Source organism: Salmo salar, chromosome ssa02, assembly GCF_905237065.1.
Source record: "Salmo salar chromosome ssa02, Ssal_v3.1, whole genome shotgun sequence".
Classification (NCBI taxonomy): Eukaryota; Metazoa; Chordata; class Actinopteri; order Salmoniformes; family Salmonidae; genus Salmo; species Salmo salar.
In genome coordinates, this window is record NC_059443.1 from 15,519,872 (window position 1) to 15,532,843 (window position 12,972).

Here is a 12,972-nt window from a genome sequence, read left to right on the forward strand (position 1 = left end):
ATGATCAGTCTATAATTTTAATAGTAGGTTTATTTGAACAGTGAGAGACAGAATAACAACAACAAAAATCCAGAAAAACGCATGTCAAAAATGTTATAAAACGATTTCCATTTTAATGAGGGAAATAAGTATTTGACCCCTCTGCAAAACATGACTTAGTACTTGGTGGCAAAACCCTTGTTGGAAATCACAGAGGTCAGACGTTTCTTGTAGTTGGCCAACAGGTTTGCACACATCTCAGGAGGGATTTTGTCCCACTCCTCTTTGCAGATCTTCTCCAAGTCATTAAGGTTTCGAGGCTGACGTTTGGCAACTTGAACCTTCAGCTCCCTCCACAGATTTTCTATGGGATTAAGGTCTGGAGACAGGCTAGGCCACTCCAGGACCTTAATGTGCTTCTTCTTGAGCCACTCCTTTGTTGCCTTGGCCGTGTGTTTTGGGTCATTGTCATGCTGGAATACCCATCCACGACCCATTTTCAATTCCCTGGCTGAGGGAGGGAGGTTCTCACACGATTTGACAGTACATGGCCCTGTCAAATGATGCGGTGAAGTTGTCCTGTCCCCTTAGCAGAAAAATACCCCCAAAGCATAATGTTTCCACCTCCATGTTTGACGGTGGAGATGGTGTTCTTGGGGTCATAGGCAGCATTCCTCCTCCTCCAAACACGGCGAGTTGAGTTGATGCCAGAGCTCCATTTTGGTCTCATCTAAACACAACACTTTCACCAGTTGTCCTCTGAATCATTCAGATGTTCATTGGCAAACTTCAGATGGGCATGTATATGTATTCTTGAGCAGGGGGACCTTGCGGGTGCTGCAGGATTTCAGTCCTTCACGGCGTAGTGCGTTACCAATTGTTTTCTTGGTGACAATGGTCCCAGCTGCCTTGAGATCATTGACAAGATCCTCCCGTGTAGTTCTGGGCTGATTCCTCACCGTTCTCATGATCATTGCAACTCCACGAGGTGAGATCTTGCATGGAGCCCCAGGCTGAGGGAGATTGACAGTTCTTTTGTGTTTCTTCCATTTGCGAATAATCGCACAAACTGTTGTCACCTTCTCACCAAGCTGCTTGGCGATGGTCTTGTAGCCCATTCCAGCCTTGTGTAGGTCTACAATCTTGTACCTGACATCCTTGGAGAGCTCTTTGGTCTTTGCCATGATGGAGAGTTTGGAATTTGATTGATTGATTGCTTCTGTGGACAGGTGTCTTTTACACAGGTAACAAGCTGCGGTTAGGAGCACTCCCTTTAAGAGTGTGCTCCTAATCTCAGCTCGTTACCTGTATAAAAGACACCTGGGAGCCAGAAATATTTCTGATTGAGAGGGGGTCAAATACTTATTTCCCTCATTAAAATGCAAATCAATTTATAACATTTTTGACATGCGTTTTTCTGGATATATCTCACTGTTCAAATAAACCTACCATTAAAATTATAGACTGATCCTTTCTTTGTCAGTGGGCAAACGTACAAAATCAGCAGGGGATCAAATACACTGCTCAAAAAAATAAAGGGAACACTTAAACAACACAATGTAATTCCAAGTCAATCACACTTCTGTGAAATCAAACTGTCCACTTAGGAAGCAACACTGATTGACAATACATTTCACATGCTGTTGTGAAAATGGAATAGACAACAGGTGGAAATTATAGGCAATTAGCAAGACACCCCCAATAAAGGAGTGGTTCTGCAGGTGGGGACCACAGACCACTTCTCAGTTCCTATGCTTCCTGACTGATGTTTTGGTCACTTTTGAATGCTGGCGGTGCTTTCACTCTAGTGGTAGCATGAGACAGAGTCTACAACCCACACAAGTGGCTCAGGTAGTGCAGCTCATCCAGGATGGCACATCAATGCGAGCTGTGGCAAGAAGGTTTGCTGTGTCTGTCAGCGTAGTGTCCAGAGCATGGAGGCGCTACCAGGAGACAGGCCAGTACATCAGGAGACGTGGAGGAGGCCGTAGGAGGGCAACAACCCAGCAGCAGGAACACTACCTCCGCCTTTGTACAAGGAGGAGCAGGAGAAGCACTGCCAGAGCCCTGCAAAATGACCTCCAGCAGGCCACAAATGTGCATGTGTCTGCTCAAACGGTCAGAAACAGACTCCATGAGGGTGGTATGAGGACCCGACGTCCACAGGTGGGGGTTGTGCTTACAGCCCAACACCATGCAGGACGTTTGGCATTTGCCAGAGAACACCAAGATTGGCAAATTCGCCACTGGCGCCCTGTGCTCTTCACAGATGAAAGCAGGTTCACACTAAACAAGTGACAGATGTGACAGAGTCTGGAGATGCCGTGGAGAACGTTCTGCTGCCTGCAACATCCTCCAGCATGACCGGTTTGGCGGTGGGTCAGTCATGGTGTGGGGTGGCATTTCTTTGGGGGGCCACACAGTCCTCCATGTGCTCGCCAGAGGTAGCCTGACTGCCATTATGTACCGAGATGAGATCCTCAGACCCCTTGTGAGACCATATGCTGGTGCGGTTGGCCCTGGGTTCCTCCTAATGCAAGACAATGCTAGACCTCATGTGGCTGGAGTGTGTCAGCAGTTCCTGCAAGAGGAAGGCATTGATGCTATGGACTGGCCCGCCCGTTCCCCAGACCTGAATCCAATTGAGCACATCTGGGACATCATGTCTCGCTCCATCCACCAACGCCACGTTTCACCACAGACTGTCCAGGAGTTGGCGGATGCTTTAGTCCAGGTCTGGGAGGAGATCCCTCAGGAGACCATCCGCCACCTCATCAGGAGCATGCCCAGGCATTGTAGGGAGGTCATACAGGCACGTGGAGGCCACACACACTACTGAGCCTCATTTTGACTTGTTTTAAGGACATTACATCAAAGTTGGATCAGCCTGTAGTGTGGTTTTCCACTTTAATTTTGAGTGTGACTCCAAATCCAGACCTCCAAGGGTTGATAAATTGGATTTCCATTGATTATTTTTGTGTGATTTTGTTGTCAGCACATTCAACTATGTAAAGAAAAAAGTATTTAATAAGATTATTTCTTTCATTCAGATCTAGGATGTGTTGTTTAAGGGTTCCCTTTATTTTTTTGAGCAGTATACTTTTTTCCCCCACTGTATGCATGCGTGACTGAGTTGCTTTAGATAAAAGCATCTGTTAAATGGCATAAAAACATATGTGTGTTGCCTTGAAATTACTTATCAAACTCCACATGGAGTTATTGGCCACATTGTAAACAGAGCATCTATATACTGACAAGAGCGGGGCCCCAATGGTGTGACTACATGAATATGTTTCTGCAGAGGAGGTGGGAACTCTTGAGCCAATGAGGGCAGATTTGCACGTGAACAACTCTGATATAACTGACTTCTCAGAGATGCCATGTGTGTCCACTTATCAGTACACTTGTAATAACCTAAATATTACAAAATGTATAATAGGTCAAATAAGCCTCACTCATTGACCACCATATAAAAAATCCCCAGTCTGTGTCATGCTGTATTTTTGGGCAGAGTAATCACTCTTGCATTTCCTCTCAGATTGTACTCTCTTTCTGTGCTCAGTATTAACCATGGAGTTCTTGGCCTGATTGTTTATACTACTGGACACAGGAAGAGAGGACAAAGTTATGAGACGTCACAGTCATGACCTCACAGGGCGGAGTTAAGTCAACCGACATGGTATGTGTGCAAGATAATTTCAACCATACAGAAAATGAACACACACACAGTTAACCTTTCCTCCCATGTGGGGAATGAGGCAGTCTGTCAACAGCCGGTCATACAGCCAGCCCACCTGCAGACGCTGACACACACGCCTGCTTGCAGACACACACTCTTCCCGTCAGCCATAACACTTGTACTAGGTTGTAGTCAACTCTACCTCAGTATCTACCTGAGCAGGTTCCCACAGGCATGCATGCCCCTCCCACTTTCCCCCTCAGCCATAATAGTAGGTACACAGATGTACACAAGGTCATTTAGGTCCAGAGGGTACAGGTGTACCTGTGCTTTCTCTGTAGAAGGACTCTGTGGAGGGGGGTATATTTATGCATTTTATACACACTCCGTTACTCTTTAATTGTATATTATACATCACTTCCTGCCTTAGAGATAGTTGACTTAAAAAGTTAGCCAGATGTTTGTGGCACCTCATCAAGGGGAACTGTCACTTTAAAGATAGAAACTGTGTTTCAGTGTCGATGCTGTTCACTCTGATGCACTACTGTTGAAACAATCAGATGTCAAGGCTTTACATTTATGAATGAATACCAGCCTCAATGTTAATGTCCATGTTGTTTTTCTACCTTTTTAGAAAACTTCTCAAATAAATACATTGATAAGTTTCACTGACTCAAGCTTTATTTTCTCTTTTTGTAATAAAAGCAGTAATCAGTTGAGAAATCCTTTAATTCAATCCTGGTCTTGGAGATGCAGTGTGTGCAGGCATTAGTTCCAACCCAGCACTGATTCAGGCGATCAGTATGTTAGTGCTGCACTGTAACTAAAGCTTGCACATCATTTTATCTCTCCAGGACTAGTGGTGGCCACAATATTTAGCAATATGAAGACAGTTGGTTTTGGGCCAGGAATAAAAGCTGAATGAGGAGGACAGAGAGACCGATGGGGAAGACAGGATGTCTGAGGTTAGACCAGGGGTGTCAAACTCATTCCACGGACGACTGAGTGTCTGCAGGTTTTACTTTTTTCCTTTCAATTAAGACAATCAGGTGAGGGGAGTTCCTGACTCGTTAGTGAACTTAATTCATCCATCAAGTACAAGGGTGGAGCGAAAGCCCGCAGACACTCGTACCTCAGTGGAATAAGTTTGACATATGGGTTAGACAGTGGACAGAGAACAGTAAGACGGGCAGAAGGGTCTGTGGTTGGTTTGGGGCCTAGGTCAGTAGATGTCTCGGAGCCCCAGGTTTCCCCGGTGAGTCGCCATGGTTACGCTGTAGCAGTACAGGAGGTCAGTCATCCACTGCTCCTTGGACTCACCTCGACAGTACCTCTGGAACACACACGCCATCATTAGAACCTCAGAGAACACACACCTCACACTGACCTTTTTATTCTAACATACTACAGTGAGGTCCTGTATAATGTGTTGTAGAGTTGCGTTAGCCAGCATGTGGTTGAGTAGTTGACTGTGTGTTTACCATGAGGTCCTGTATAATGTATTGTAGAGTTGCATTAGCCAGCATGTGGTTGAGTAGTTGACTGTGTGTTTACCGTGAGGTCCTGTATAATGTGTTGTAGTAGAGTTGCGTTAGCCAGCATGTGGTTGAGTAGTTGACTGTGTGTTTACCGTGAGGTCCTGTATAATGTATTGTAGAGTTGCGTTAGCCAGCATGTGGTTGAGTAGTTGACTGTGTGTTTACCGTGAGGTCCTGTATAATGTGTTGTAGTAGAGTTGCGTTAGCCAGCATGTGGTTGAGTAGTTGACTGTGTGTTTACCGTGAGGTCCTGTATAATGTGTTGTAGTAGAGTTGCGTTAGCCAGCATGTGGTTGAGTAGTTGACTGTGTGTTTACCGTGAGGTCCTGTATAATGTGTTGTAGAGTTGCATTAGCCAGCATGTGGTTGAGTAGTTGACTGTGTGTTTACCGTGAGGTCCTGTATAATGTATTGTAGAGTTGCGTTAGCCAACTTGTGGTTGAGTAGTTGACTGTGTGTTTACCGTGAGGTCCTGTATAATGTGTTGTAGGAGTTGCATTAGCCAGCATGTGGTTGAGTAGGTTGACTGTGTGTGTTTACCGTGAGGTCCTGTATAATGTGTTGTAGTAGAGTTGCGTTAGCCAGCATGTGGTTGAGTAGTTGACTGTGTGTGTTTACCGTGAGGTCCTGTATAATGTGTTGTAGTAGAGTTGCGTTAGCCAGCATGTGGTTGCGTAGCGCTGTGTGCTGCAGCAGCAGGGACAGTATCTGGGCCAGCTGAGGCAGCTCCTCCTCACACAGGTCCCTAACTCGCAAAGACTGCAGAACCAACCGCAACAGCCGGGGAATGCTGCTCAGCGCTGCCACACACGCGCCCCACACTGCCTCCCTGCAGGGAGAGAGAGAGAAAGGTTGGACACAATCTATACACACACACTCACGCTCCCCACACCGCCTCCCTACAGGGAAGGAAAAAGGTTACACACACAGAGACAACATGACTGCACAGAGAGGTCACACACAGGCTACCTCTTGTGGTTGTTCTCTGAGGCGGTGTCCTGCTGTAGTGTCAGTAGCAGAGACAGTAGGCTGAGGCAGCAGCGGGACAGGAACCTCAGCAGAGGTTCACTGGGGAGGAAGGACAGGTCCAACAGTCTGGCCACTGCTCTCAACAACCCTGCTGCCATACTGTCTGGTACCACAGCCAGACCAGTCTGGGAGGGAGAGACACAGTTACACACACACACACGCACAGAGATGAGTACACACAAGTACACCATCTCACCAGGTTCTTGCAGATGCCGTTCTGCAGCACGTCGAAGCACTGTGAACGAGACCCCAGCGTCTCCAAGCAGTGGCACACTTCCTGTGGGCGGGACATACAGACAGTGGTTAAGATCACTTCCTGCTGTTTTAAAGGTCATATTTCACAACATTAATATCATTCATATCGGAGTGTCTCCCGAGTGGGGCAGCGGTCTAAGGTGCTGCAGCTCAGTAGGCTGGACACATGACATTTTTAACAATGCTTTTTTCTAATAAAACTAGTTCATTGCATCCGCGGTGGAGCCCAGTTTCATAATATTACCATATATCCTAGCTGCCTGCCGTAGTTTTGAAGTGATCATGAAAAAACAGGCCTTATTTTAGGGCATTTTTCACCCTGCCAGCTCCTATTAGTTCTATTGAACACTGTGGCACTAACTCCCCTTCCAAACGTTCTAATCCCAGTTTATTGTACTGTCACAATGTCTGCTTTGCTATTGTTGGCAATGGAGACCTGTGCACCTTGTTCATAGTTCAAATGTAAACAACTAAAAATTACTCATGGACCTCTGAGGTCGTCCCATTGTTTACTACAGGGAAATATAGGTATGTCTGTCTATTTTGCCAAATATCGCAGAATGTGTATATTTAGATATTTTTTTTAAAATTGGACACCATTTTAAATCATGAGAATCTCCTCTTTCTAATTATGTAAGGCTGGGCAGTGTCTCTCGTTGTCATTAAATGCTATCCCCGAAATACCTTTTGCCCTTGGAACGCCGAGCTCCCCACATTGTTTTCCTATGGAGAAGCACGCTGGTATATTTCGCCAAATATCTCACAATGTGTATATTTTGATTTTTTTTCAATTTGGACACCATTTTAATCATGAGAATCTCCTCTCTCAAATTACGTAATGCTGGGCAGTGTATCTCCTTGTCATCAAACGCTAGACCAATAATAGAAGTTGCCATTTTTTCCTACTTCCTCATTATGCTGACATAAGCACACTTGGCACCGTCGAGTTGCGGATGTTAACTTTCAACACAAGTTGTTATTTTTCAGTTTCGTCCTAAGAACAGATTTTAGTGGTAAAATAAAAAGGGATACATTTTTAGTGCCATTTAGGCGAAATGGAATTCTAAGCATCACTCCAGTCAAAACAGTCTCTGCGAATGTTCCATTCCATTCATTTGCTATGGGCTCGCGCAAGTGTTCCAGCTTAGCCAACGTTCTTGTGCCATTTTCAGCTTTTCAGAATATTGACTCGTTCTATTGTCCAGCCTAATCTCAGTACAAGAGGCGTCACAACAGTCCCTGGTTCGAATCCAGGCTGTATCACATCCGGACGTGATTGGGAGTCCCATACGGCAGCGCACAATTGTCCCAGCATCGTCTGGGTTTGGCCGGTGTAGGCCGTCATTGTAAATAAGAATTTGTTCTTAACTGACTTGCCTAGTTAACAAAAAAAAAATATAGGTCTGCTTGATTAAACATTTTAAATTAAATTAAATGTAATGTAACCAATATGTTACACATCCACCAGATACCTCTCCTCTCCTCCACATCCACCAGATACCTCTCCTCTCCTCCCCATCCACCAGATACCTCTCCTCTCCTCCCCATCCACCAGATACCTCTCCTCTCCTCCCCATCCACCAGATACCTCTCCTCTCCTCCACATCCACCAGATACCTCTCCTCTCCTCCACATCCACCAGATACCTCTCCTCTCCTCCCCATCCACCAGATACCTCTCCTCCACATCCACCAGATACCTCTCCTCTCCATCCACCAGATACCTCTCCTCTCCTCCCCATCCACCAGATACCTCTCCTCCCCATCCACCAGATACCTCTCCTCCCCATCCACCAGATACCTCTCCTCTCCTCCCCATCCACCAGATACCTCTCCTCTCCTCCACATCCACCAGATACCTCTCCTCTCCTCCACCAGATACCTCTCCTCTCCTCCACACCCACCAGATACCTCTCCTCTCCTCCACACCCACCAGATACCTCTCCTCTCCTCCACACCCACCCAATACCTCTCCTCCACATCCACCAGATACCTCTCCTTCACACCCACCAGATACCTCTCCTCTCCTTCACACCCACCAGATACATCTCCTCTCCTCCACACCCACCAGATACCTCTCCTCTCCTCCCCATCTACCAGATACCTCTCCTCTCCTCCACATCCACCCGATACCTCTCCTCCACATCCACCAGATACCTCTCCTCTCCTCCACATCCACCAGATACCTCTCCTCTCCTCCACATCCACCAGATACCTCTCCTCTCCTCCACATCCACCAGATACCTCTCCTCTCCTCCCCATCCACCATATACCTCTCCTCTCCATCCACCATATACCTCTCCTCTCCTCCACCAGATACCTCTCCTCTCCTCCCCATCCACCAGATACCTCTCCTCTCCTCCCCATCCACCAGATACCTCTCCTCTCCTCCACATCCACCAGATACCTCTCCTCTCCTCCACATCCACCAGATACCTCTCCTCTCCTCCACCAGATACCTCTCCTCTCCTCCACACCCACCAGATACCTCTCCTCTCCTCCACACCCACCAGATACCTCTCCTCTCCTCCACACCCACCAGATACCTCTCCTCTCCTCCACACCCACCAGATACCTCTCCTCTCCTCCACATCCACCAGATACCTCTCCTCTCCTCCACATCCACCAGATACCTCTCCTCTCCTCCACACCCACCAGATACCTCTCCTCTCCTCCACATCCACCAGATACATCTCCTCTCCTCCCCATCCACCATATACCTCTCCTCTCCATCCACCATATACCTCTCCTCTCCTCCACCAGATACCTCTCCTCTCCTCCACATCCACCAGATACCTCTCCTCTCCTCCCCATCCACCAGATACCTCTCCTCTCCTCCACATCCACCAGATACCTCTCCTCTCCTCCACATCCACCAGATACCTCTCCTCTCCTCCACCAGATACCTCTCCTCTCCTCCACACCCACCAGATACCTCTCCTCTCCTCCACACCCACCAGATACCTCTCCTCTCCTCCACACCCACCAGATACCTCTCCTCCACATCCACCAGATACCTCTCCTCTCCTCCACATCCACCAGATACCTCTCCTCTCCTTCACACCCACCAGATACCTCTCCTCTCCTTCACACCCACCAGATACATCTCCTCTCCTCCACACCCACCAGATACCTCTCCTCTCCTCCCCATCTACCAGATACCTCTCCTCCACATCCACCCAATACCTCTCCTCCACATCCACCAGATACCTCTCCTCTCCTCCACATCCACCAGATACCTCTCCTCTCCTCCACATCCACCAGATACCTCTCCTCTCCTCCCCATCCACCATATACCTCTCCTCTCCATCCACCATATACCTCTCCTCTCCTCCACCAGATACCTCTCCTCTCCTCCCCATCCACCAGATACCTCTCCTCTCCTCCACCAGATACCTCTCCTCTCCTCCACCAGATACCTCTCCTCTCCTCCCCATCCACCAGATACCTCTCCTCTCCTCCCCATCCACCAGATACCTCTCCTCTCCATCCACCAGATACCTCTCCTCTCCTCCCCATCCACCAGATACCTCTCCTCACCTCCACATTCACCAGATACCTCTCCTCTCCTCCACATCCACCAGATAGATGCCTCTCCTCTCCTCCACATCCACCAGATAGATGCCTCTCCTCTCCTCCACATCCACCAGATAGATGCCTCTCCTCCACATCCACCAGATAGATACCTCTCCTCTCCTCCACATCCACCAGATAGATACCTCTCCTCTCCTCCACATCCACCAGATAGATACCTCTCCTCTCCTCCACATCCACCAGATAGATACCTCTCCTCTCCTCCCCATCCACCAGATAGATACCTCTCCTCCCCATCCACCAGATAGATACCTCTCCTCCCCATCCACCAGATAGATACCTCTCCTCCCCATCCACCAGATAGATACCTCTCCTCTCCATCCACCAGATAGATACCTCTCCTCTCCATCCACCAGATACCTCTCCTCTCCATCCACCAGATACCTCTCCTCTCCATCCACCAGATACCTCTCCTCTCCTCCACATCCACCAGATACCTCTCCTCCACATCCACCAGATACCTCTCCTCTCCTCCACCAGATACCTCTCCTCTCCTCCACCAGATACCTCTCCTCTCCTCCACATCCACCAGATACCTCTCCTCTCCTCCCCATCCACCAGATACCTCTCCTCCCCATCCACCAGATACCTCTCCTCCCCATCCACCAGATACCTCTCCTCTCCTCCACATCCACCAGATACCTCTCCTCTCCTCCCCATCCACCAGATACCTCTCCTCCCCATCCACCAGATACCTCTCCTCTCCTCCCCATCCACCAGATACCTCTCCTCTCCTCCACATCCACCAGATACCTCTCCTCTCCTCCACCAGATACCTCTCCTCTCCTCCACCAGATACCTCTCCTCCCACCAGATACCTCTCCTCTCCTCCACCAGATACCTCTCCTCTCCTCCACATCCACCAGATACCTCTCCTCTCCTTCACACCCACCAGATACCTCTCCTCTCCTTCACACCCACCAGATACATCTCCTCTCCTCCACACCCACCAGATACCTCTCCTCCCCATCTACCAGATACCTCTCCTCTCCTCCACATCCACCCAATACCTCTCCTCCACATCCACCAGATACCTCTCCTCTCCTCCACATCCACCCAATACCTCTCCTCCACATCCACCAGATACCTCTCCTCTCCTCCACATCCACCAGATACCTCTCCTCTCCTCCACATCCACCAGATACCTCTCCTCTCCTCCCCATCCACCATATACCTCTCCTCTCCATCCACCATATACCTCTCCTCTCCTCCACCAGATACCTCTCCTCTCCTCCCCATCCACCAGATACCTCTCCTCCCCATCCACCAGATACCTCTCCTCTCCATCCACCAGATACCTCTCCTCTCCATCCACCAGATACCTCTCCTCTCCATCCACCAGATACCTCTCCTCTCCATCCACCAGATACCTCTCCTCTCCTCCCCATCCACCAGATACCTCTCCTCTCCTCCCCATCCACCAGATACCTCTCCTCACCTCCACATTCACCAGATACCTCTCCTCACCTCCACATTCACCAGATACCTCTCCTCTCCTCCACATCCACCAGATAGATGCCTCTCCTCTCCTCCACATCCACCAGATAGATGCCTCTCCTCTCCTCCACATCCACCAGATAGATGCCTCTCCTCCACATCCACCAGATAGATGCCTCTCCTCTCCTCCACATCCACCAGATAGATACCTCTCCTCTCCATCCACCAGATAGATACCTCTCCTCTCCTCTCCATCCACCAGATAGATACCTCTCCTCTCCTCTCCATCCACCAGATAGATACCTCTCCTCTCCATCCACCAGATACCTCTCCTCTCCATCCACTCCATCCACCAGATAGATGCCTCTCCTCTCCTCCCCATCCACCCAATACCTCTCCTCCACATCCACCAGATACCTCTCCTCTCCTCCACATCCACCCAATACCTCTCCTCCACATCCACCAGATACCTCTCCTCTCCTCCACATCCACCAGATAGATGCCTCTCCTCTCCTCCACATCCACCAGATAGATGCCTCTCCTCTCCTCCACATCCACCAGATAGATGCCTCTCCTCTCCTCCACATCCACCAGATAGATGCCTCTCCTCTCCTCCACATCCACCAGATAGATGCCTCTCCTCCACATCCACCAGATAGATGCCTCTCCTCTCCTCCACATCCACCAGATAGATGCCTCTCCTCTCCTCCCCATCCACCAGATACCTCTCCTCTCCTCCCCATCCACCAGATACCTCTCCTCTCCTCCACATCCACCAGATACCTCTCCTCACCTCCACATCCACCAGATACCTCTCCTCTCCTCCCCATCCACCAGTTACATGCCTCTCCTCTCCTCCACATCCACCAGATAGATGCCTCTCCTCTCCTCCCCATCCACCAGTTACCTCTCCTCTCCTCCACATCCACCAGATAGATGCCTCTCCTCTCCTCCCCATCCACCAGATACCTCTCCTCTCCTCCCCATCCACCAGTTACCTCTCCTCTCCTCCACATCCACCAGATAGATGCCTCTCCTCTCCTCCACATCCACCAGATAGATGCCTCTCCTCTCCTCCACATCCACCAGATAGATGCCTCTCCTCTCCTCCACATCCACCAGATAGATGCCTCTCCTCCACATCCACCAGATAGATGCCTCTCCTCTCCTCCACATCCACCAGATAGATGCCTCTCCTCTCCTCCACATCCACCAGATAGATACCTCTCCTCTCCTCCACATCCACCAGATAGATACCTCTCCTCTCCTCCACATCCACCAGATAGATACCTCTCCTCTCCTCCACATCCACCAGAGATACCTCTCCTCTCCTCCACATCCACCAGATAGATACCTCTCCTCTCCTCTCCTATCCATCCACCAGATAGATACCTCTCCTCTCCTCTCCTATCCATCCACCAGATAGATACCTCTCCTCTCCTCTCCATCCACCAGATACCTC

The 12,972-nt window shown here is 49.2% G+C and overlaps 1 protein-coding gene across 1 annotated transcript in view; it reads right to left on the reverse strand.

The window, feature by feature from the left end:
• Positions 1-4,317: 4,317 nt before the first annotated feature.
• The window catches only part of tex10 (testis expressed 10), a 30,831-nt gene continuing 22,176 nt past the window's right edge, over positions 4,318-12,972 (reverse strand). The window contains exons 14-17 of the mRNA XM_045712902.1: positions 6,422-6,502; positions 6,166-6,350; positions 5,815-6,025; positions 4,318-4,991 (exon numbers count right to left, since the gene is read on the reverse strand). Of these exons, the coding sequence (XP_045568858.1) occupies positions 4,881-4,991; positions 5,815-6,025; positions 6,166-6,350; positions 6,422-6,502 (588 nt within the window). The 3' untranslated portion in view covers positions 4,318-4,880. The remainder of the gene's footprint in view (positions 4,992-5,814; positions 6,026-6,165; positions 6,351-6,421; positions 6,503-12,972) is intronic.